This window comes from Nematolebias whitei, chromosome 1, assembly GCF_014905685.2.
Source record: "Nematolebias whitei isolate Nwh7 chromosome 1, NemWhi1, whole genome shotgun sequence".
Taxonomy (NCBI): domain Eukaryota; kingdom Metazoa; phylum Chordata; class Actinopteri; order Cyprinodontiformes; family Rivulidae; genus Nematolebias; species Nematolebias whitei.
In genome coordinates this window covers 38,225,285-38,251,253 of record NC_056498.1, presented here as the reverse complement: position 1 = coordinate 38,251,253, position 25,969 = coordinate 38,225,285, and the positions used below count along the sequence as shown (strand labels likewise).

General features: G+C 38.2%; 1 protein-coding gene across 2 annotated transcripts in view; it reads left to right on the top strand.

Annotated features, from left to right (window-relative positions):
• The window catches only part of nlgn2a (neuroligin 2a), a 291,767-nt gene that overhangs the window by 41,916 nt on the left and 223,882 nt on the right, over positions 1–25,969 (top strand). The window contains exon 2 of one of the 2 annotated variants that reach the window (XM_037676799.1): positions 22,444–22,497. The exons of the other annotated variant lie outside the window; for it this stretch is intronic. Within the exon in view, the coding sequence (XP_037532727.1) occupies positions 22,444–22,497 (54 nt within the window). The remainder of the gene's footprint in view (positions 1–22,443; positions 22,498–25,969) is intronic. 2 annotated transcript variants of the gene reach the window in all.

Below are 25,969 nucleotides of genomic sequence, written 5' to 3'. Positions count from 1 at the left end.
GCATTAGGATTTTCCATCACTGAAGATGAGTGGCTAGTCCCACCCTTGACTGAAAGACCTTGTTCTTTTTCTCCTTGTTTTTCATCTGGCGGTTCCCTACACAGTGAGTCATCCTTCTGTCTCACTCTGTCCTCATTCCAACTACCTCCATGTCCTCTCTAATTGCATCCATACATCTCCTCTTTGTCTTTCTCCTGCAGCTGCATTTCTAACATCCTTCTACCAATATACCCACTGTCCCTCCTTCGGACATGTTCAAACCAGTCTGTCCTCTCTAATTGACTGAAGCACCTGGATTTAACAGGAAACAGATGGAATCAAACACTCTTGGTCATGTAGTGCATCTTCTTCATGATAAATATGTTTGATGGCCTGGTAACTTCTGTTGTTTATGGTTCAATGGCACGGATAGTTGAGTATTACTTTCTGCTCTGTGTTTCTGTCCGCATGTCTTATTAGGAGTCCTGCAGGGAGTAACAGACACATGTTTGTTTGAGCCTTTGACAGGAGTTTTAACATTTTTTGTGATTGTGGTTCTCTTCAAGGGCAGCACGGTGGCGCAACTGGTAGAGCTGCTGCCTCTCAGCGAGCAGGTCCCTGGTTCAAACCCCAGTCCAGGGGCCTTTCTGGGTGGAGTTTGCATGTTCTCTTCGTGCATGCGTGGGTTTTCTCCGGGTACTCCGGTTTCCTCCCACAGTCCAAAAACATGCATGTTAGGCTGATTGGTAACTCTAAATTGTCCCTAGGTGTGAGTGAGAGAGTGAATGGTTGTTTGTCTCGTTTGTCTCTGTGTGGCCCTGTGATGGACTTGCGACCTGTCCAGGGTGTACCCCACCCCTCGCACAGTGATTGCTGGACATGGGCACCAGCGACCCCCGTGACCCAAAATGGAATAAGTGGGTAAAGAAAATGGATGGATGGATGGATGGATGGGGTTCTCTTCAAACTCTATATACGTATTGGCAAGTTGTCAGCTTAGATTATTTCAAAAGTGCTGTAAACCCCAAATTAATGTTAGTTTTGATAGAATTTTTTTTTATATTTGGCAGCAGCTGTATTGGCATTTAGTTGTTGTTTTAATCTTATTTACAACTCTATCAACAGTTGTACAGTTTAGATACCAGGATGGAGGTTGCATTATCTTCTGTCGTTCCGTATTTGTGCTATTGGCGCATTTATTGACCCAACTAGATACCATTTACATTTTACATGCATTAATTTATCATCTGCTTAGAGGCTATTCATGGTTATTCATGTAGTAACAGATACTTTATTTAAATGGCAGCGCTACAGGATGTCATTTTAGATTTATTCAGTGTCGCTCTGCTGAATGTATCCCTCTTCGATTCGTTCAGAGATACGGAACGAGAGATGACATTTAAATACAGTGCATTGAAAATGTCAAGGCCTACGGTTCTTTTCCTTAAAATGAAAACAAATAACTGACGAGTGATTTTGGTTGGCATTAGAGGCGAGAAGCTTTCAGTGTGTAAACACGACAGACAGGAATAATTGGTCAACATTTAAATGGTGCCCATTTAACCAGGGCTGATTTCTACAGAGCAAATAAAAATGGGCTTTTTAGCAAAAATTTGTGTTCGTCCAGGCAGAATATGTTGTGGTGCATTTTACTTTTAATCATTCAATATGGGCTTTAAGGGTTCAAAGGTTCCCATCCATCATCCATCCATCTGTTCATCATCTCTCATCCATCCATCCATCCATCCATCCATCCATCCATCCATCCATCCATCCATCCATCCATCCATCCATCTGTCTTCATAAAAGTAAATAACCCCATTTCATTTTTAAATATGGTCAATCATTTGAAAGAATCTTACGGACTAATCTTAACGTTACACCAGTCAACCTCAGACAAAGCAATATGATACTTATTGTCATTATTTAACAAAATATAAACATAAACGCAGAAATTATGGGTTAAAAAACATGATCTTTGGTTGTGACTTAACAGGTTGTGGAACCTTTTCAAATAATTGCATTTCCTTCTCATTGATTGCTGTGGAGAAATGTTCAGTTCCTTTAGTTTGCTTCAGTTCTTGGAGATTTGTGGATATAACCCGTGGTTTAGTTTGTGCACTTCAGTCAGGGTCTCATATTACTGTTAGCTTCAGGTCTGGACTTGATTATTGTTGAGTTGTGTTACACTGTTTGGCTTGGATAGCCTCACATTTGACTCTAGAATACTTTGTTCTCCTAAGGAATTCATGTTCGACTTATTGAATGCAATTTGTCTGGGTCCATTGCTGCAAAACAAGCCCATGTAATCAACTCTCCACTGCCGTGCATAACTGTTAATATGAGGTGTTTGGTTTTTGTTTAATTTGGTGCTCATTAAGAGTAAAATGTCTACTTTGATTGTATAAACTCCCATATGAAAGCTTCATAATGAAAAATTATGATCAATAACACCAGCCTCAATTTTTGAGAACATAAGAAGGAAGAACTTAGTTCTTCACACACAAAGAACTAAGTTCTTCACTCACAACGAAGAACTTATCTCTTCACTCACAAGAAAGAACTTAGGTTTTGGGTGTTTTCATATTGAAAAATTATGATCAGTAACACCAGCCTCAATTTTTGAGAACATAAGAAGGAAGAACTTAGTTCTTCACACACAAAGAACTAAGTTCTTCCCCCCAGTTCTTCACTCACAAGGAAGAACACTCACAAAGAAGAACTTAGTTCTTCACTCACAACAAAGAACTTAGTTCTTCACTCACGACAAAGAACTTCTCTTCACCTACAAGGAAGAACTTAGTTCTTCACTCACAATAAAGGACTTAGGATATGTGTGTTTTCATATTGAAAAATTATGATCAGTAACATCAGCCTCAATTTTTGAGAACATAAGAAGGAAGAACTTAGTTCTTCACACACAAAGAACTTAGTTATTCACTCACAAAGAACTAAGTTCTTCCCCCCCAGTTCTTCACTCACAAGGAAGAACTTGGTTCTTCCCCCACAAGGAAGAACCAAGTTTTTTGCTCACAAGGAAGAACTTAGTTATTCACTCACTGCTTCTGCATTTTGACCCGGTTTTTGGTAACTACTTTATGATATGGTAAAATATATTGTTCTTCATCTGAAGTTGTATTTTATTAACATTATGAATCGGAAAATACTTTTTTTTTTTTTACAATGAACACTTTTATATTGTGTGGTTTTTTTTTTTTCTTCAAAACTTTACCACTGGAGAAAGGGCTATATTCTAAACTTGAAAAATCATATTCTTGTAAATGTAACATACCATATTTCTCCATTTTATAAGTAGCAACCTTTTTCAGATACATCTTGTAAATTGTTTGGCAGATTAAAGACAGCACTTCTGTTTTAATAATCCTCCCCGATATGGGAGCATACTGAAAGTAATAAATCACAGCGTATAAGTTCATATAACCTTCCATACCTGTGTTGTCCCCTGGTAGACCCACCAGGCTGCTAGACTTTACTGTGCTCTGGCAGCGTCCTGACAGACTCATCCGTCTTTTTCCTGTATGCCGAAATCCCCCAAAAGCCTATTATTCACTGAACACAGCTCCAGGCAAGGTCACCGTGTAATAAGTGAGATGGACAAAGGAGAAAGAGAAAAGTCCCTGCAGTCCTCAAACAAGCATGCAATAAGCAGCAACACAGTAGGCTGTGATAGAATCATGTTTTTATTGGCACACAACACAGCTTTCGCGCTTTGAACCTGTTTTTATTCAGGTTTATGAGGTTGTGTTCAGTTTGTTCTCTCATTTATAATAAACCACAAGGCTGGCAGACGTCTTCGAACTAAATTCACAACATTTGGGTGCTTTAGTGACAATATATTTCTCTTTTTCTTTTTTTCTAAATCATTGTATAAGTAGTAAAATCAGACTTATAATGCATGAAATGGACCCTTCTGTTTATTATTATTTGTTTGTTTGTGTAATATTCTTTGAATTTGCATAAAAAATTGAACTAAATGTATCTAAATGTCTCAAATGTTTTATTACTAACCAGCCAGCCTCACACAGTCGTCCTTGTATCATTATGCTTTAAGAAAAGCATTTTGCTATGGTAAAAAAGGTTTATCTAGCAGGAAAGTGGAAAAATGAATCTCCTAAAAGCCATAAAAAATAAGTGCACTGTTTCTACTTGAGGATTTAAAAAAGTAATTTAATTTTAAAACTGTTTTTTTTTTTTTATAGTGCATACTGCCTGTCATTTTTAATGCCATGGTTGAAAATATTGAAAAGCGCATACTCCAAGTGCTAACAGATTGCAGAACATCTTTATTTAAAAGTTTACAACCATTGAGCACTGCAATCAGCTATCTGTTAGCAAAATAAATTCTGCCCAACTGAATGAATTTTGCAGAAACCTTTTGAACATGGCTGTATAATGGATTAACCTTTAAAGTCAATTCAGTTCAGTTCAGTTTATTTATATAGCACCATATCACTTGTCTCAGGGCGCTTTACAGGAACATTCACATACATAGAAAAGCCAATTAGTAAAGTTCTCTATCTAAGGAACCCAGCAGACTCATTGACTCTTCACTTCGTTGCAGTCTCCCATCTTGAACAAGCACAATGGCTAGGCCTGTCGCGATAAACAATAAATCAATTAAACGCATGATAAATGAAAATTATCGACAACAATTTCATTTATCAGCGTTAGCATTTCTTCATGTCTCTGTCTTTCCATTGAAGACACTGGATGACAAAAGACTCAACTCAGGTGCTCTTCACTGACCCCTCCCTTTCTCTTTTCTCTTTAAAATCATTTTTAACCATCCAAAATAGTGTTTTTGAATCGTTAAAAGCAGCTAAGCTGAGAAGCTAAGCTACGAGCTAAGCTAACAGGCTGACCTCGGGAAAGAACCTCCGTCTAGACAAAACTCCAAAATTCATAGTTGAAACCAGTGCCTTCCTATAAAAAGTTGTTTTTCTCTGCAAAAAGAAGCTGAGAACTTGTTTACTGATTTTTTTTAATTAAAAGCGTTGTGCGACAAATGCTAAAGAGCTCAAATCACACCGAGCGTCCGCCATTTTGAGAACTGAAAAACAGGAACGCGAGACAGCCCTTGTCACGTCAAGGAGCCTCCCTCCCATTTTCCTTAAAGAGACACATTGCTCGCTCCCTCACTATCCATCCTTCAGTTCATACAGTCTTATACTGCCATCCAGTGGTCAAAACAGGCACTACAAACAAAAATTAACCAACATTTCTTTTTGAATTTGACATTACTAATTATTGTCAAATTTCAAACAATATTATCGTTTATCGCAATAATTTCTGAGATAATTAATCGCCCAGCAAAATTTGTTAATGTGACAGGCCTAACAATAGCAACAGTGGAAATGAAAAACTCCCTTTTGCATGAAGAAATCTCCAGCAGAACCAGGCTCAGGACAAGTGGCCATCTGCTTCGACCGGCTGAGTTTGAGAGGAACAGGAAGGCGAGACGAACACAGAATGGCAGGTCCAGATGTAGGCGCAGGTGTACCCCCTTTTGGAAGAAAGACTAAAACACATGTGAAGCACAGAAAAAAAAATTTACAAATACAAAACAGGTTGAGCAGAGCAGCTAAGGGATAGCTCAGGAAACCCAAGCCAACCCTAACTATATGATTTATCACAAAGGAACGTCTTCAGCCTAATTTTAAAAGTAGACAAGGTGTCAGCCTCACGGGCAGTCCATTTCAAGATGGCTGCCACAGCTAATTGACCTAATGCCAGTCAAATGGGTGTGGTAGTAGCTGTGAGTCATCCTTAGTAAAGCCTTCTTTAAAACTGTAAGGTGGCAGGAGATACGCATTCCTGGAAGGAACTCGTGTTTGCCGTGTTTGTTTTCGCAGCACAGAGCTGTGAACACGATGTTAGAAACTGTTGACATCAACTGTTGACTCTATCCACTTTACAGTCCTCTGCATAGTGAGCACAGTGAGTGGATGGCTTGCCCTAACATCATCTAGTTGTGCTCAGATTATTTCACCGAGAAAAGTGAATTGAAACTCAATCACATGAGAGGAGCTGCAAACGGACATCTAAACGTTTCACCCAGAAAGCTTCTGACGGATGGATCTCTCCGCCCCACCTCGAAGGACAGACTCTCCGTCAGCTCGCTCTGGGTCCCATTTGAGCCGCCGCTCTTCTGAAAATGGACTTCTCGATTGTTAGCAGCGCAGCCGAGCAACTCATCTGTGACTCGATTCTCACGCCGTCAGGCATGGGGAGCTCGGTGGCTGAAGGAGCTGCAGATAATGAAGCAGGAGATTGACAGCGGGACGTTTGCTTCCCTGCCTACTTGATTATCTGAACACCTTAACGCTGTCTTACATTATTAAACACACACATACACACCGGAGCGTGACACTGTGTGAAATTGAAGAATGCATATGGGGGTGAATGATTGCCAAAAGGGGCACATCTCATTCATCCCAGTTAGTCATTTATAGCCTACTCATATCTGCACACACATCCAGAGTTATGTGTCAATCTCTGAGTTATTCATTGCAATTTATGCACAGCTTCTTGATCTATGTTAAAGAAATGTCCCAATCCTTCGTTCTGCCTGTACCTCCATCTCTCTTACACTCATGCACACATATATACCATCCGGAAGAGCTCGGAAAAGGCTTCCACCTTTCACGGTTGGAGTCCGAAGCGAGCTGTCAAAGTTCCGTTTTCTCGTATATCGTCTCAAACTGGTTAAGTATCAGCTAAAATGAGCTACCCCATACCTCGTTATTATGATTTTCAAGAACAGGAACATTTTGACAGACTGAGACTAATCCGTAAAGGCAAAGAGGTATGCCATTTTTTTTGTAGGATTCACATTAAAATAGCATAGTACTCTGACTTTAAACTATAATACATAGATATTTTGCAATAGATGCATCTTTGTTTTGGTTAAAGTGCATGAAACAAAACAAAATAAAATTCAAGAATGTTTTGGTGTTTGATAAGTTCATTGCAAGAAAGTCATGATTCATTATTTTATTCATGTTTTAAAGATCCACAGGTGCTAATTATTCTCATATCTGGCCAGTAAATTCTACTAAATATCAAACATTTGAACTTTTGTACGTTCTTTCAATTGAAATACTCTTTCATACTAGTCTGTTTAGGAATCAATGAATTTCACAAATATTGACCTATATCTGGGAGGCACTGTGGTGCAGTTGGTAGAACTGTTGCCTCTCAGCGAGAAGGTTGCCGGATCAAATCCCAGCCCAGGACCTTTCTGGGTGTAATACACTGGTGAAGATTCTCAGTCATCCTGGACATGGTAAATTCAAAAAAAGTTTGACAAAAACAATTGTTTATCTGTTTTAAATTGTGCTCTACAAATAAAGATGACTTGACTTGACTTGACTTATTTGTAACAAAATATGTTTTGTTTCTCGTCCGACGAGCTTTCTCAATTCAAAGAACAGGGAGTGTGGGGTTCGAGTTATTAAGCTGAGGTAAGATAGATACATACATACATATACAGATTGACCTTTCACACCTCACAGTAAGGGTTCGTTAAGATACATACATACATACATAAATACATATGCAGATATATTTCTGGGTGGACTTTACATGTTCACTCCGTGCATGTGTGGGTTTTCTCCGGGTACTCCGGTTTCCTCCCACAGAACAAAACTATGCATGTTAGACTGATTGGTGACTCTAAATTGTCCCTAGGTGTGAGTGAGAGAGTGAATGGTTGTTTGTCTCATTTGTCTCTATTGGGCCCTGCATACTCCATCCTAAGTACCGAAATGGGCTCTCATTATCGTAGTTGCGTGGAGAAAATCACATAATTTTGTTGGCAGAGCACCTTTGCCCGCCCTTTCTCGACATGTCTTGGCCAAACTTTTTCTCACAGGTGTAGGCACCAAGTATTGTGTGATTAGTCAGGAGTTTGTGGGCTTGTTTGTCAATCTGGAAATGCGCTTGGACATTCAGCTGTATGCCTCTTCAAACACACTAAATTAGTCAAATGATCAAAAACTCCTGGATGGAGATCGTGCAGACGTCGTGTATGGAGGAGTCTGCCTTCTGAAAAGTGGGGCACTTCTTCATGAAAGATCTGTAGCCAAATGGCGGATGCAGGGACGGCATGGAGACTCTGGTAGGAGGAAACCTGTGTGATGACGAAGACTGCAGCGGGAGGAGTTTCCTAGGATCTCTGCATTATGGTTCGCAGACCATGAAAGGTGTGCGAAAACCAATGTTCCGCAACCACGTGACAGCGAGTCAACTGTCCGTCTTCAGATGGAGTATACCAGGCCCTTATATGTCCCTGTGATGGACTGGAGACCTGTCCAGGGTGTCTCCCACCTCTCGCATAGTGACTCCTGGGAACAGTGACTCCTGCAACCCTATAGGAAGAAGCAGGTAAAGATAATGGATGGATTGATGTCGATCTACTGTATATCTGTGAATGTTTGCGTGGTAGTAGCTGAAAGTCATTCCAAACACGTACTCTGAGTGCTAACAGATCATACAAGGTTAATCTACGTCGACATCCTTGCTACATCTTTAAAACATCAGCCAGACTGTTGATGGTCTTTGCCGAGTTTTGTCTTCAGGTGCATATTAGGAAGTCAGTGGGCTCCCTTTACCTTTTGTTTAACCAGGTGAATCCCACTGAGATCACTGGTCTCTTTTGCAAGGGAGGCCTGAATCTGAAGGGCCTAACGTGTGTATTTATAGACGGAGGGAGGAAACTGGAGTATCCAGAGAAAACCCACGCAAACACAAGGAGAACATGCAAACACTCCATTTAGAAAGATCCTAGGTCCAACTGGGAATTCAACCCAGGACTTTCTTGCTGTGAGGCAACATTGCTAACCACTGAACTATTGTGCTGCTTTCCACTTGTTGATGTGATTGGTCCACTATGGTTTTGAATCTGCACACAGCTACCAGAGCGAGGTTATGCTGATTTATTATCATTGTGGCAGCGTGGTGGGGTCCTTGGAGGAGCGTGGTGACAGTAGTGACATTGTACCTGTTTGATGTCAGATCCACATACATCGGCACAGCTTAGTGCAGGACTGGACCTTCTGGGCTCATTCCTAGCCACAATTGTGAAACAATGTAGCACAGATTGATACCTGTAGCTACAACCTGATGTAGTCCAAGAGACTCATGCCAGGCAAGGCTGGTGAGGGTGCAGGAGTGGGGGTCTCAGGAATATCAAAAATAGAAGCAATCATTATTGTTGATGAAAACTAAGACTGGTGCATCACAACTGCCTTCACTGAAGGTTTTCCAGCGTTTGAATGATTCTGACACATTATAGTAGGGGGTGAAGACTCTTAATAGAACTCCCTATTAGGCCTGTCACAATAAACAGTTAATATACAAATCAGTTAATTGCATGATAAATGAAAATTATCTACCGCATTTTCATTTATCGGCTCTATCGTTTCTTCGTGTCTCTCTTGTTACTGAAGACAATGGATGACAAAAAGCTCAACTTCGGTGCTCTTTGCTGACCCCTCCCTTTCTCTTTTCCTCTGTAAAATCTGTTTTAATTGTCCAAAATCACATTTTGGGATTGTTAAAAGCAACTAAGCTGTGAAGCTAAACTACGAGCTAAGCTAACAGGCCGACCTCGGGGGAAAAAAGCCTCAGTTTTGTCGAAGCTCCAAAATTCACGGTTGAAACCCGTGCCTTTGTGTAAAAAGTTGTTTTTCTCTGTAAAAAGAAGCTGAAACTTCCAACAATTTTCAGTCAGGTCATCTGGACAGTTTCTTTTTTTTTGCTGAAACGTTTCATCTTCCATCCAGAAGGCTTCATCAGTTAAGGAAACACACAACACAAAACTGATTCTTCCCCCAAACAGCTTACTCCAAAGGGGAACAAACCAGTTATGTTGGTGCTAAGATGGTGTCTTTGGCACGCCCCCTCCTCTGATGCTGGCCCTCTTCCTCGTCGACAGTCATGTCAAACTGGTTCAAAACCAAAAAAATCCATGCTCAATAATCCAGGTATACGATCTTTTTTTTAAGCTGAGAACTTGTTTACTGATTTTTTTTTATTAAAATCTTTGTGTGAAAAATGCAGGGGTGTAACAATACATAGATTTTAAATTTATATATCGATTAAATGATTAATGATTCAATTATATCGTGGCAAAACTAAAACATCGATTCATATCGTCATCTTTAAAATACACTTTTATTTTGAAATTCCCAAGGCACGTCTGTGTCACCATTTCCGTGCACGGCTGCGCTGTGCGGCCGCCTCAGCAACATGGCAGACGAGGCAGAAATCGTGGATAATGTACTTCACTCTCCTGCTGGATTTAAATCAACTGTGTGGAAATATTTTGGATTCCAGCAGAAGAACGGCTCAACAGACAGAACTCATGCCGTATGCAACAACAGGTGCCAGTGTGAGTTAAAATACTCGGAAACACAAGTTTGGTTGTTCACCTGAAGAAGAAACACGAGATTGATAGCCATGTTATGTAAGCTCAATATCTATTTTGTTTCTTTATAACTGAAAGGTAATCAGGACACTTTTAAGTTAACTGGTTCAAAAAATGCACTTAAACATGAGAAATGTGAGACTATACTGAACAGGTCATTTATTTTTATTTTTTCATTAATTAAGAAAAAAAAAATTTTTATTTAAATGCCTGGTGCCTGTAATAGAAATAAAATGGTTAAATCATATTTGAATTGTTTTTGTAAATTTATTTATATGTAAATGAGATGAGCATTTGATATTGCAATATATTGATCGCAGACTTGTGACTTAAATAGAATCAAAATCGTATCGTGACAAACTTTGTGATATCGAGAAAAATCGTATCGTCATACAAACAAATCAATATAATATCGTATCGTGGCAAAGCTGGTGATTTACACCTCTAGAAAAATGCTATGATAAAGAGCTCAAACCACACCGAGCGTCTGCCATTTTGAGAACTGAAGAGAGACAGCCCATGTCATGTCAAGAGGTCTCCCTCCCATTTTTCTTAAATACACACTGCTCACCCCCTCACTATCCATCCTTCAGTTCAAACAGTCTTATACTGCCATCCGTTAGTCAAAAAAAGGTACTACACTCAAAATAAATTAACAAACATTTCTTCTTAAATTTGACAAGGATTTCTAATTATTGTCAAATTTCAAACAATATTATCGTTTATCGCAATAACTTCTGAGCCAATTAATCGTCCAGCAAAATTTATTATCGTGACAGGCCTACTTACTATAAGTACTTACAGTGAGTTCAATCAGAGGCAACTGGACTTCTACTTGTTTTAGAACATTTTGGATTTAGGTATTTTGTTGTTTTTTGTGTGAGCTGAACTTGCATGCAAATCATTCTCCTTCCCTTCCTTCCTGAAAAGAAAACATCTTTGAGATATAATAGAAATCCAGTTGCCCTTGGTTGAGCTTTCTAGTGTTCCATTCTAATGGGTCATGATGGTCATGGGGCATGCGGTATGGTCAATTTATAAAAAGGTGGGTTAAACCTACATGGTAAGACTGTAAATACAGATCATGTCTGAAAGATTGAACAGGTTTGAACTGTAGTTTAAAATAACTTCTGAGAATATTTTCAAGTTTGAAAAATTAAGGTAGCCATATTCTTTCCAAGATATACTGTTGTTTCAACTTTCTTGGATGATTTTTTTAAAAACATTTTTATCTCAACTTCTATAAATTGAACATTTTTTTTTGTATTTTTACCTTCCAAAAAAACATCTAGAAGAATAACATTCACATTTTGAATACATTTCCATCATCTGAGTCATTCCAGGCTCTTTCTGCACCAGATGCAGTCCAGCACAAGTTCTAAAGCTTTAATTCTTTTAAATAACTAAAAGGAACAAAATATACCTTTGAATATTACAAGAACTGTAAAATAAAAGTATTAACTTAAACCAAACGCAAGTCTCAAAGGTCTTTTTATTTATTTATATATGTGTTTCTATTCCACTTCCACACCAGTATGAGTCATGTGTCTGCTTCGTGAGCGTGTTTATTAGCAGCTGAGTAAGTGTGGCGTTTGTGTGTCGGAGGTTTACGTGGTTGGGAGGAACGGAGCCATGTATAGTCTGCTACAAAGTGAGCTGCCGTCGGTTTGTAGTTCAAACAAGAGAGAAAGAAGAAAAAAAACTGTCTGGTAGGAAGAGAGTAATGGTAAACAGCTAGAGGTTTGAAGTAATCTGTGTTGCTTTATGCATGACAAATGTAGCATGGGGGGGATTATGAAAATTATAACTGCTGGGAAAAATGTGTCACACGACTACCTCAGCATCATTAAGCTTTTAACGGCACTAAAAGAAGCCATCGTGTCTTCCAGGATGTCTTTGTTTGCATCCTTTATTGGACTCGACAGGCAAAAAACAATTTCTGTAAGACGGGTATTTTGGGCGTCTGCAGGTACAGTAGTGTGGAAACAGGGTTAAGGTGTTCGTTGGGGGGCTTAATGACTACTCATCGTTGCTTTGATTGGGTGAAAGATTTAAAATAAATTGTCACGAAAACAAAAGCTATTTTTGGCCTGCACAGCTTGATTCAAACTGATTTGCATCTTCGTGACTCGGAGTAAAATACGTCAATCAAGTCCCGCGTTTACACCTTTGCTCCTCTTGTTTCTGGTCCGGTAATTGTTGCTTGATTTCTGCCTTCCTTATTTATCCCGGAGAAGAAGAAAAAAAAGAGTTTCTCTTGTTGTTGACAGGCTCAAGTCTTCAATTATACATAGAAAACAACCTTTAAAGGCTTTTGACAGACGTTTTTTGATGCACTTCAATCGTCATGTCTTTACTTTTAGCATCAGTTATGGAGGTTATCGGCTGCTACAGATAATGACGCTTTTGTGTTCATGGGGTTTAGCGTTAATTGCTACGTTTTTAGTTGTTTGAGGAAAAAGAAGAAAAACGTTGGTTCAAAACGCACTATCTTGAGCTGTAACCTTATGTTTCTAGTTTTAAGGGTTAATATAATAATATTTCTGCTTCTGGTTAACAAATCATACATATTAAAGAAACAGACAATGTTACTCAGCGTTAATTTGTTTTTTCCAATGAAAAGACAGTTAAATATTTTCCTGGTTTTACATATATTTCTAAAGATGTCCTCAAGCCATTTCTAGCTGGTCCTTTACAACCTAATTTTAAAACATGCCTTCAAATAAACTTCAAAAATTCAATATTTCTTGTATTGACTCCAAGGAAAGTTAAAATGAGACCTTGTACTGATATTTTTTTTACTAGTTTACAACAAACTAAATTGGCTGAAACAGTTTTTCCAATTTTTAAGGTCTAAAAGTATGGAACACCAAAATGCTCAAAATTAAATCAATAAATAAATCATTATGAAATAAGTATCTAAGCTCATTACTATGAAAAAATATATATTTTATTTCATAATTGTGTTTTTCGTAACGGCTTATTTATTTCATAATGACACTTTTCAGCAGAATGACTTCAGCGGTCAATCAACGTCAGTGGGTTGGACCTGCACGCCCACTGGCTGATCCTTCACATCCATTAGTTCTCCTGCTCACTGGTACAGCTAGCATAGCAGCTAGCAGCGACATGCTAGGTCAACAGTCATGAAGGATGGCAGAGTTGCTTGAACTTCGTTCAGTCAGGTAACTTTAGCAGATCAAATTGAAAGGCTTACGTTCTCAGAAGATACAGGTGTCGTGACAAAAAGTGATCGGCTCCACGAGAGCGCACACGGGAGGACTCGCCATTTAAGTTCTTTGAATGTAACAAGATTAACACCAGTGTTGTCAGATTTCGCGATAGAAACAAGCAACCAGCTCTATGAAAACAAGCCCAACTGGCAACCCACCACATTGTGTAAAACAGAGGCCGTTTTTAAACAGTATAAACATACATTTATTACGGCATTACACATAAAAAAACAACAAAATTATGCTAAACACTTTGAATAACAAACTTTTAAGTTCTGATAAAAAAATACATTTTGCATATGTAATTTTTTTCTACATGTTTAAAAAAACCAAACATCCTGACATCTGCGTGAGTGGAGCCCCCTAGTGGTCGGCCGCAGTATGAGTGTTTGGGGTGTGCGCACACAGACGTATTTGTATATGTCTGTGTGCGCCTGTCGCCTCGCCAACTTAGGCGGGAGTGATAAACAGGAAACGGGGGCGTGGACGGGACAAACTACCTACTACCACTCGTCTTTTGCTTTATGGTGCGGAGCTGGGAGATAATCAACTAGGTTCACTCGGAAAAAAGGTCAAAGCCCAAATTAGCAACCTCACGTTCAAAACAAGCCCCAAAAACGGCAACTCACAAGATTTCCAAGCGACTTTAGAAAAACAAGCCCAAAGTTGCTTATAATAAGCGGACTTGGCAACTATGATTAACACTAGCTGTACCAGTGAACATTCAGGAAAACTATTGGATGTGAAAGATCAGCCAGTGGGCGTGAAGGTCCAGCCCACTGACGTTGATTGACAGCTGAAGTCAATCTGCTGAAAAGTGACATTATGAAATAAAGAAGCCATTATGAAAAACACAATTATGAAATAAAATAATAATAATGAAGATTTTTTCTTATTTCAAAATGTTTTATTTATTTATTTAATTTTGAGCATTTTGGTGTTCCACAAAAAAGGACAAAACTGTGTTTATATGAAAGATTATAATTGTTTTAATAATTTATGTCTTAATAAAATATTGTAATTGTTCACAGATATGTTTAATCTGCTAAAAGAGTATTAATGTTGACAAAGCATGGCAACTTCATCATCAAAAGAAAACGAGTGAAATGATCAATATTTGAAAAAAATGCTAATCGCTCTCTTGCTTCTTTGTGAAGGATTTAAACTAAGTTATTTTATGCTAGAACTCAAAATATATTTTGGGGATAACTCTCAGCTACTGCCATTGCTAATTTGAACTTAACATCAGTAAAACTGGCTGTGTTATAGACATTTTATTGTTTGCTAAGGCTGATTAGCTGTGGTAGCCATCTTGAGTCAGGTGGTAGATGTAGAGGTATATCCACTGATTACCTTCATCAAAATCCATCCTCTGGTTCATAAAACATTAAGATAGATACACTAAGACACAGGCAATTACATGATTACCCACCTTTCATGGTGGCAGACAATCATGAAAAAGTGTATTTAAAAGCTTTAAATAATCTGTAAATAACAGTAAATATTAGCTTTATGTCATTCAAGAGCAATCTTTTCTGTGATCATCTTTGCAGATGATGTGATGATTTTTCTGATAGACCCAGCGAGCATTTTGTACATGTTTTAGTTCAGTTAGTGGTCTTTAATCACAATATAATTAAGACAAAATGGCCCACTGGGTAAAATAAAAAGCCAACTTGTGTATTTGTACCTCATTAAACACGTTTAATTTTCTATAAAATCTAAATATCCTACTGAGTTTTCCAAATGTCTAAGAAAAGAGCATGTTGGAGAGAGACAACAAAAAATGGTGTTAGGATTGTTTCATATTTTATGTTCACAGATATTTTGCTTTATGTATATTACAAATGTTGACTTTGTGGAAAAATGTTAAGAAATATATAAATATAACACCAGAGATGAACATCAGCAAACTGCAGATCTACAAAATCTTCCAATTGTAACCCAACAATGTTCTGTCAGGTCATCTGGATGGTTTCTTTTTTTGCTGAGATGTTTCGTCCTTCATCCAAAGGACTTCTTCAATCTGAGGAGCTACCAAACAAATGATGAAGAACTGACTGAACATCGTTGGATTTCTACCTGGATTATTGAGCATGAGCTTTGGTGTTTTGAACCACCTTGTCATGACTGTCTCAGAGGAGTTGACTGAGGAGAGGGCGGGCCCCGGAGGCCATCGTAGCACCAGCAAACTGTTTTTTTTCCACTATGGAGTATGCTGTTTTGTGGGAATCAGCTTGTTTGGTGACTCCTCAGACTGAAGAAGTCCTTTGGATCAAGGACGAAACATCTCGGCAACAAAATAAACCATCCAGATGACCTGACTGACCATTGTTGGATTTATACCTGGATTATTGAGCATGAACTTTGGCATTCCAATCATACCGTTTTCTCAACGACCGCAATTTCTTTTAGAGAAATTTCAGTATAAAAGCAATAATAGCTGTTGGACCAGATTAAACTTTAATCAGCCCTACTTGTACTTTGTGATTAGAGCTCACTTAAGGTCATGTTGTCCTATAATGGTTTCCTTGTAGCAGTTAAATTTTCTATGAATTAGCTTGCTCAGTACTTTTTGTTTCCTCCTGTATCAACATGTTAAAACCAAAGCAAGAAGAGACATCAACCTCTCTGAAAACCTTTCTCGGCTCTGATTGCCTAACTCAAGTTTCACATTAGCTCTGCTGAAATGAAACTTTATTGGAAACAAGGTGAGGAGTGGCTCTGTGGTGTACGATGATGATCCCTCAGCTCCTAGAGCATCACCAGTGTGGGAGAAAGTAGATCTCCAGGGGACATGTATAGACCTCAGAATGGATCAGATCTGATGTCTGGAGGACTTTAAACTGAACCGTGACTGACTGCTCTGAAGAAATGTTTGGGGAAACCTTTAAAACAATCATCGTGGTTCTGGTTATCTAGGAGTCAAATCATTAAAACACCAAAGAACAACATCTTTTTTGAACAGACTGACTCAACAAATTGATATTGTTTTTCACACACAACTGGCATTGACTGCAGTTATATTTTATATATTTTTTGGGTTATTTTAGTGTTTTCTTCTGAGGTTTTATGATAAAACCTATGTATTTGTAGGTGCTGTATCCTTTAAACACAAGTCATATACCAAATGTGTCTTGTTCTTAGTGTGTTTGACAAATTGTGCACTTGTATCACAAATCTTCATCTAAATCTACTTATTTATAGGTTTTAAAACTTCACGTGAACGTCTTACTCAGGGATGATGCTGGTATTATCTTGCTTTATTTGAGATTTAAAAAAAAAAACTTTTTTTTTTTGTGAAGGCATCTATCAGGGCAGCACTTAATGGACAGTGATAAGTAGTAAATTATATACAGGTGTATATATATATATATATATATTTTTTTTTTTTTTGTATATTCCCTCTTAATAGATAGGAAACAGTTTGTACAAATAAATGATTTAAGATCTAACCTGTAATTTCACATGTGGAGTCCCTCAAGGTTCTGTACTTGGACCAGAGTTATTTATTTTATATGTGAATGACTTGGTAAATGTGTTGGGACTCCTTAAATGTGTTCTATTTGCAGATGATACCACTTTCTTTTGGTATGGGTAAATATATAGAACGGGTGTTGGAGTTAATGCAGACAGAATTTGTAAAAATGCAAACTTGGTTTAAACTTAATAAATTAAAATTAAACTTAGATGAAACTAACTATATGATATTCAGTAATAGAATGAGAACTGTCGATGCTCCATTCAGAGTTGAGATTTGTAGAGTTAGTGAGGGGAAGTTTTTGGGTGTTATCATTGATGAAAAGCTGACGTGGAAACATCACATAAATTATGTAAGAATAAAAATAGCTAATATTGCAGTACTGTACAAAGTAAGGGAGTTATTACATGATAAAGCTCTGTATATGTTGTATAACGCAATAATTGTTCCACACTTCATCTATTGTACTGATGTTTGGAGGAAAGTGTGCAAAACATTTATAAATCTTATTTTTGTTCTACAGAAAAGAGCTGTAAGAATTATTACCAGGAAGCATTTCAGTCACCCATCAAGTACTTTATTTTATCAACTGAAGTTATTGAAGTTCCATGATTTTGTAGATTATGGTATTTTATCAGTTATGTATAGGGCTCATAAACACATTACCTTTAAATATCCAATTAAATTTTGTTAAAAGAGATAGTTGTTATAATCTTAAGGGAATAGAAATATTTGTGAAACCTAAATTTAGAACTAGTTTGAAGGAACTGTCTACAAAGTACTTCAATCCAAGGAATTAGATTATGGAATAATCTGGAGAGTGATGTTAAAAATGCCAAATCAATGTGTATGTTTAAAAGAATGATCAAAGTTGATTTGATTTAAAAAAAAAAATGAAATAGCTTAATGTGTATTTGTATGAATTGTTTCTTGAGTTGTTTTAGTTTTTGTTATTTTTGAAGATTATTTTTGTTTGAATACATTTTTTGGTAAAAAGGGGCAGATATAAAAAAATTTCTTCTTTCTGCTGCCTTTCATTTTATTTATGATTGTATTTCTTATTGTATACAGAACTGTTTGTTTTAAAAAATGAATAAACTTTATAATAATAATAACATTATATTGTAAATCAACACAGTAAATTATTTCCCCAAACTTGTCTTAAAGAATCTTTCATTTTTATTTTATTTAAGCTCCTAAAGTAAATGAACAAGTTAAATAAAACTAATATGGCAGTACTTCCTGAAGCATTACGGTGTAAGAATGATTTAATGGTTTTTACTGATCTGTCAAAAAAATCGAGTCCTAAACGTTTTCTTTCAATGGACCGTCCACGATATTGTTCTGCATTATAATTAATTTTGCGTTGCATCTTATCTCACCCTAATGTTTCCAATCATAATGTATCAAATCTGTGTCTGTTTATTTTTCCCCCTATCAAAACTAAAAACACGATTTTTAAAACCCGTGCTCCCAAACAACAAATAAAACTTGACGGAGTGTTTTCTAATCAGGGTTTCCTCAAACCAACGTTCTCCGAACATTGAATACGGCGTCAATAAGAACTGAAAAATGTGCTTCTCTGATTTTTAACACCCGTTTACATCTGAGGGGGAAAAAAAAATAGAATTGTAGAAAAAACAAGTCAGGTTTTATATATATATATATATATAAGACAAAAATCAAAACGGATGGGAAGGACTTTTTAATCTCAGTTTTTTTTTTACAAGCTCAAAAAATCCCAAGAAGCAATTCATCGTCCGATCCGTCAAAACAATCAACTCAAAGTTCACTTTTTAGTTTTTCTCACAACTTTGAACCTGGATTGTGTTTTCCACACACCGCAAACCTTAAATGCTGTTACGTTTGCTATGTTACTGGTAGATTTTGTGTTTTTGTGCAGTTTTATGATAAAATCTATGTTTTTGGAGTTGCCTTTGTGTTTAAGCCAACAAACAAAATCAGCTTTATGATACGTTTACACAGAAAAACTTTTACGTGGGATAAAAATCAACAGATTCTTCATTAAATCCACTAAACGTGAAAATCAAAATGGGAATTTTCCATCAAGTCTTACTCGCGGTGTGTTGGATACAAATATCCTCTGTTCATTTTACTCAAAGAAGCCGCTCTCGAGGACACGAGAAGGTTTTTAACTGGTTTTACTGGCCAGAGCAGACTTTCACAACAGGTTACACAGACGTTCTACATGTATGGAGCCCCGGTCACGAGAATCTGCCACGGGCGGCGTGCGAGGCTTGTCTTTATAACCTTATCAGCTCTCGGCTCAGAGGCAGACACTGATGACCTCGGCCACACAGCTGCACATGCAGGATCAAATCAGCTCCTCATTCAGCCCCATCTGAGAGAGAAAAGAACTATCTGCCAACTCAAACACATGGTTCATGGGCGGTTAACATTCTCAACCATTGTAGTTAAAAACATCCACAAACTTGACCAAAAATCCCCTGACAGCGTGTTTGGTGAATTTGTGTATTTTTTTTGTGCAGGCAGCTATTAGGACAGCACTAAACCGAAAACACATTTTCCCAAGGGGGCAATAAATGATTTTGTATCATGCCGTATTTTAATCAATGCTCTTACATTATGTACTGTTGTACTTTTTTCCAAAGTTTTCTTAAACACTATTTTTAAAACCCAACAAAGTTAAGTTAGGTCATCTGGACGGTTTCTTTTCCTTTTTTTGTTGAGACGTTTCCTCCTTCATCCAAAGGACTTCATCAGTCAGAGGAGCCACAAACAAGCTGTCCCACAAGCAGCACACTCACATAGTGGGCCCACCAGTTTGCTGGTGATAAAATGGTTTCCGTACACTTCCATCCATCTTTTGGACGGCTGTACGGAACGTAAATTTGCTGTACTTAACTGTGCAATAGTGGTAAAGCTGATTCTGATTCTGGAGACCACCCTCTCCCCCATCGACTCCTCTGAGGCAGACAGAGCCAAAGTGGTTCAAAACATCAAAGTTCATGCCCAATAATCCAGTTAGAAAAGCCAACAAAGTTGTCAGGTCATCTGGATGGTTTCTTGTTGTTGTTGAAACTTTTGCCCTTCATCCAAAGGACTTCGTCAGTGCGAGGAGCTACAACAATGGCTACGACTGCCTCAGAGGAGTCGACGGGGAGAGGGCGGGCTCCAGAAGCCATCTTATCGCCATCAAACTGGTTGGCCCATTATGTGAGTGTGCTTCTTGTGGGACTGATTTTGCTGTGGCTCCTCGGACTGATGAAGTTCTTTGGATGAAGGACGAAACATTTCAACAAAAATAAACAATCCAGATGACCTGACTGAACTTTGTCTGATTTTTTTTTTTTACCTGGATTATTGAGCGCGAACTATGAAACTTTTTTTTAACGTTTAAACTCCCAAAAATATTTCTGAGTCACAATAAAGACGAGTGAAAGGTTGAGTTTTTTGTCTCAGTATTTTTCTGAATCAAGGTATTTGTATCCAGTTTAACCCTTTCACGGGTTATTTGTGAACTTTTTGGGGGGGTAAAGGCAGCCATTGGGTAACACTGAGTCCAAAACAAAAGTTCAGTGAAATGTTTCGGCTCGTGTTGCTTCTAACTATAGCAAATGTTCTTCTATCGCATATTAAATAAAGAATAAGTCTCTTTTTTAAATCTTGAGCTTTTGAGGTGTGTCCAGGAGATAAAAAGAAAGCTGATGAAAGCAGTGATGTAGTCTACGTTCTTTTGTAGTGGCTAAACTGTGCTTAGAAACCAAAGTACACCGGTTAGTGCAATGTAATCGTTAATTCATTTAGATTTTTAAGCATATTGAACATTTCCAAATGTCTCTGATGCTTATATTTGAATAAATGTACAACAAACTTTGTGCAAAAGTTGGCTTTGTATTAAAAACATGTTATAGAATTGATAAAACAGTATCAAAGCATAACATGTTCAAGTATTAAGTAGTAAGTACAGAATTATTAATTATACAAAAAGCAGGTTGAGCCAGCTCATTGCGTCTATAAAATGTTCCAGATGTTTTGACAATGACACGAGCCCATGACACGTAGCATTGTCAGTGATAGGTGACATGGGCTCGTGTCATTGTGCACTTTTAAGTGGGTATATTGAAATTCCCACGCTTTTCTAATGGGTATACGCTGTATGCCCGCGTACCAAGAGACTACGCTACTGGATGAAAGGTACTCTGGTAGTATTTTTTGAATAAATACTCAGCTTGTGAATATTTTTACCACCACATGATTGCGTCAATAAGAAACATGACTTGATTCCACTGGGCGACATCTCTGATGGATGTAGAAAAACAGACGAATGTGTTCAAACGAGATGATTTTTTTCCCACAAGAATGAGCTCGGCAGCAATGTCCAATAAAACAGATGGTGAACAAAAAGAGGTTCTTTTTTCGTCTCCCCTTCACACTTTTAATTTTCACCAACCAGCCCGTGGGCTGATGGGGATCAAATTAAACTCACCTTTTACCTGAACTCCTCTGTGCAATTAGCGTCACGCTGTCCTGTCATTTCAAACTGCTGTTGTTCCATGTAATTATTTACCCGCCCGGGGAAAAGCTCCCTGCTTTAACCACTAAATAACGCAAAACACTAAAGCGCTTGTTTCCTGTTTTTACCCGAGTCGTGTTTCACATGCTTCTTACCGTTACAGGGTCATTGTCTCGGCTGGGCTGTCCAATTAAACTTGTCTTTGTCTCCAGTGTGTCTTTCTTAAAAAGTAAAGGTCTCGTAATTAACGAGCCGCTTGTTCTGTCTGCTTAAAGTTTTGGCGTTTGAGCAACGGGACCCAAACCTGCCGTTCTTCAAGGTTACCGTTTTTTTCTCGCCAATGAGTTTTTAAATCTCTGTCCCCATTTTTTTGGTGGATTAAAGGGCTGGGTCCTGTTCTTCAAACCACTAAGGCCGTTTTATTTTCACTTTTTCCCCACCTGGTCCGCTTCAAAACGTTACACTGAAACGGCTAAAAATGGTTTAAATGAGACAAACGAGCCATTTTCTTCTTTAGGGGAAACACACCCACATCAGTTTTCTTTGATCTTGTGTCTTTTCTTGTCATAAATCTGTGTCTGTGATGCTTTTTTGTGCTCTTTTTAAAGAAAACACACACAAACGCACAATGAACACATGCATTCTTGCTGGTTTGTCTTTTTTTGCTCTTGCTTCTTTTCTTTTTTTGGTATTCTTGTTTTTTTTTTTTTTTTCTTGTTTTTTTTTTTTTATCGGTTTTTGCCAGTAATCTTTTTTGAATTTTCTCTTTTCTCTTTTTCCCCCCTTTTTTTCTTAACCCTAGGTCCGCTCACAAAAAAAACTGATGAATCTTCAATGAACAAGCCTCGAGACGAAGGTATTTTTGTTGCATGTTTTTCCTTTTTTCTTGTTTTCCAAGTCTTTTTGGGGGATATGTTTACTCACACGCGCACACACACATGCACAAGCCAAATCTCTTCAGTGGGACTTCGGATATGAGCTGCATACCGATGTGCTGCTGAACGAATGTGTTGCTGACCACTGAAATTGAACAGAAGTGTCTTTTGAATGCTAATCGTTAGCCTTATATAACCTTGGACGAGCAATCCCGGCTAATGGAACCAGCATTATAAAGCCATCCACGGTGTTTTCCAGAGGTGCTTATCTTGCTCTCAAATGACAAAAAAGAGCCCGGACACCATCATCAGCGCCGTGCCCTTGAACACACATTGGCCGACGAATAGCATTGTTCCCAAAACCAAATTATCGTCATGATTTTGGAGCAACAAAGGCACTTATTGAAAGCACCTCGCACAATGAGGCATTATTCCCGGGCCTCGACCTCCTTCTCAAGAATGAAATTGCCGTTGGATGAGGGAGTACACAAATATTAAGCTATTTCAAGTCGATGATGATAACATCAAATAATGTAAGATGGGAAGGAAGGGACAGAAGCAGAGTAGCCAAGGACACTTGTGCCCCACTTCGAGAGATATAGGTCTAATTTGTTGCAGAATAAGAGCTCCAAATTCCCAGTCTACCTTTCATTTACCTCCCACCTGCAGCACTCACACCACGGAGGCAATTTTATCCACACTTTCATCTCCACCCCCTTTCTTCCTTTGCTCTCTTGTTTCTCGGTAAAAAAGATTTTGATACGCATTTCTCTGAGGGCTGTTTTTAACGGTTGTTTGAGGGTTTTTTGTTCCTTGCTCCCAGATGTTCTTTCTTTGATTTGGGGTCTTCTTCTCCTTTCTTTTTTTTAAGCTGGGATACTGGAGGAAGTTTTAACACGAGGAGATTTGCTTATTGTTGGCACAGACACAGCTTTTTGAGCTGCCAGAGTCAGTAACGCGAGATGGCCTCCTTCGCCCTCTGTAAATATGTCGCCCCTCGTCACAACGTCCAGTTAACCCCCGTTTGGCGGGGAACGTTTAATCCCATCTGTTCCTCCTCATCCTGGAATAAATCACATTTAGAGTTAGAAATGAACTGGAGACATGTTTAATACTAATGCTGAAGACAGATTTTAAAACCATTAAATATGTTGTGATTTCATTAACAGTTCCAGAAGAACAGAGAACAGCCTGTGTCCAATAAATCTGACCTTCTAGACAAAAAAAAATTGACACGACAGGATTACAGAGTTTCCTCAAGGGATGTGTGATATGGCATAAAATTCATATCACAATATATATTGTGAAGGGTAATGATATATATCACGATATGTTTTTGGTATAAAACGTGCAATAAGAATGAAAAAAGCATATGGTGTCCTTTTGCCATCATTTAGATGGAAAACTGCTATACTACAAAATAATCAGAATTAAGAAAATTCCACTACTAGTTCCAGAAAGTTTTTAAATAATAAACAAATCAAGTATTAGGCTTCTTGTAGTACAAAACAGTGCAAAATATATCAAATGTAGGTTTAGCCATATGTTTTAAACAAAAGAATGTTGTTAACTCTTAACAGTTTCCAGTCTTCTTACTTCATAAATGAACAGCAACAGAGCAGCAACTGAACCACTTCACCCTCCAAACCTCTAGTGGGCGTCTCCTTCCGCTTTAAGGAGAGCTGACACAAAATGGCGACCAGTTTCCTCTGTGGCTTTGACCAGAGGGTCTCGCAGTAAAATCACACAACACCGCGTTCTTTTCACAGATCAGAGAGCAGGTTTAACCCTTGGTTTTAAATTTTTTTTTTTAATTTTTATATTAGCACAAATGCACTCTAAAGCTGACCAATGAACTTTCAACGAAAAAAACAACTTTCGACGGAAGGCAACGTTTTGCACATGCGTCCGAATATGAGTACGGCATAGGTAGGTATACGGCTGTAGTTAGCTTGTAGCTTTGCTACTTAGCTCTCGAAGAAAGGACACACAACTTTGTCTTCTTACTTTCTTTTTCAGTTTATTTATCCTTGTTTACTTTATTTGTGCCCTGCTGAGAGTTGCTTAAAACTGGTTGTTAATATGCTTTCACAATTTTGTAAATTACTCCCTTTCAATAAAGGAAGAAAAAAAAGAAGAAAGGACTTGAACACCACTTAAGCAGTTTTCAACTAAAAAAAGTAACGATTAAATCTGACAACTCTGATTTTACATCAGACACAGCATTACTGCGGTTAGCCGGTAGAACACAGACCTCTATCATAGACTAAATGTCTATCGTTTCTACCATGTACCGTTTATATCGCAAATTCCTAGTTTCCTCAAGATCCTATCAGCTCAAAATCAATTCAGTTCAGTTTATTTCTATAGCGCCAAAGTACAACAGAAGATTCACACACTGTAATTTCCAAACTATTGAGCACACCTGAATATAATAAGCCGTGGCCACTAAATTAAAAATGAATAAATAAATTGTACACATATAGGCCACACTTGTCTATAAGCCGCGGTTTCTATATTGTAACATGAGATAGTTACACAAGAAGATTTTTTAAACATTTTAATTAAATACGTACCAGTAACATATACAAATACATACAGTAAATGTTTTTGTATTGAACAGTGCCTGTAACACTGCTGGTTAAAAAGAAATATACAATAGCCTACCAGGAGGTGATCGCCATCTTCATCTTCCTCCTGCACACTGCGCCTGTGTGCTTTTGGCACTGCTCCACTGTCAGGATCCACTGGCAGACTTGAGCAAAAGTTGCTCTTCTCATGCGACCAGTTTGGTAAACAATTTTTTGCCGCTACTCATCCAAGCCTCCCGCCGGGCTCAGTGTGTCGTTTTAAATGCACAATTAGCAATTATTTCGAGTGGCTAGAAGTACTTCATTGGAGGAAGTATTTGCAATGAAACAAAGTTTTCCCCTTCCCTGGAGGCACAACGAGGAGGGGAGGAGAGAGCAGGGAGCTTCCCCAAGTTTCATTGGTCCACTTTGACCTGCACGGTAATTTCATTAGTCCGTTTTTTTTTACCTTTATTTATACAGGTAGTCTTGTTGAGTCACAAGGACCCCCCCCCCCCCCCCAAGAGAGACGTGTATTGGGCAACTATGTGAGTGCCCGGGTGTGACGAAGTTAAATGTTTTGGTGGCATGAAGCTCGTTAGCCTGTCCAAAAAAAATAATCCATAAGTTAGCCGCAGCATTGTATAAGCCACAGTGTTCAAAGCATGTGAAAAAAGTAGCGGCTTATAGTCCGGAAATTACGGTACATAATAAAAGCTAGTTAGTAAAAGTTCTCTATCTAAGGAAGCAGATTACGTTGAGTCTTCACTTTGTCACGGTCTCCCATCCTGAGCAAGCACAAAGGAGACAGTGGGAAGGAAAAACTCCCTTTTAACAGGAAGAAACCTCCTGCAGAACCAGGCTCAGGATGAGCGTCCATCTG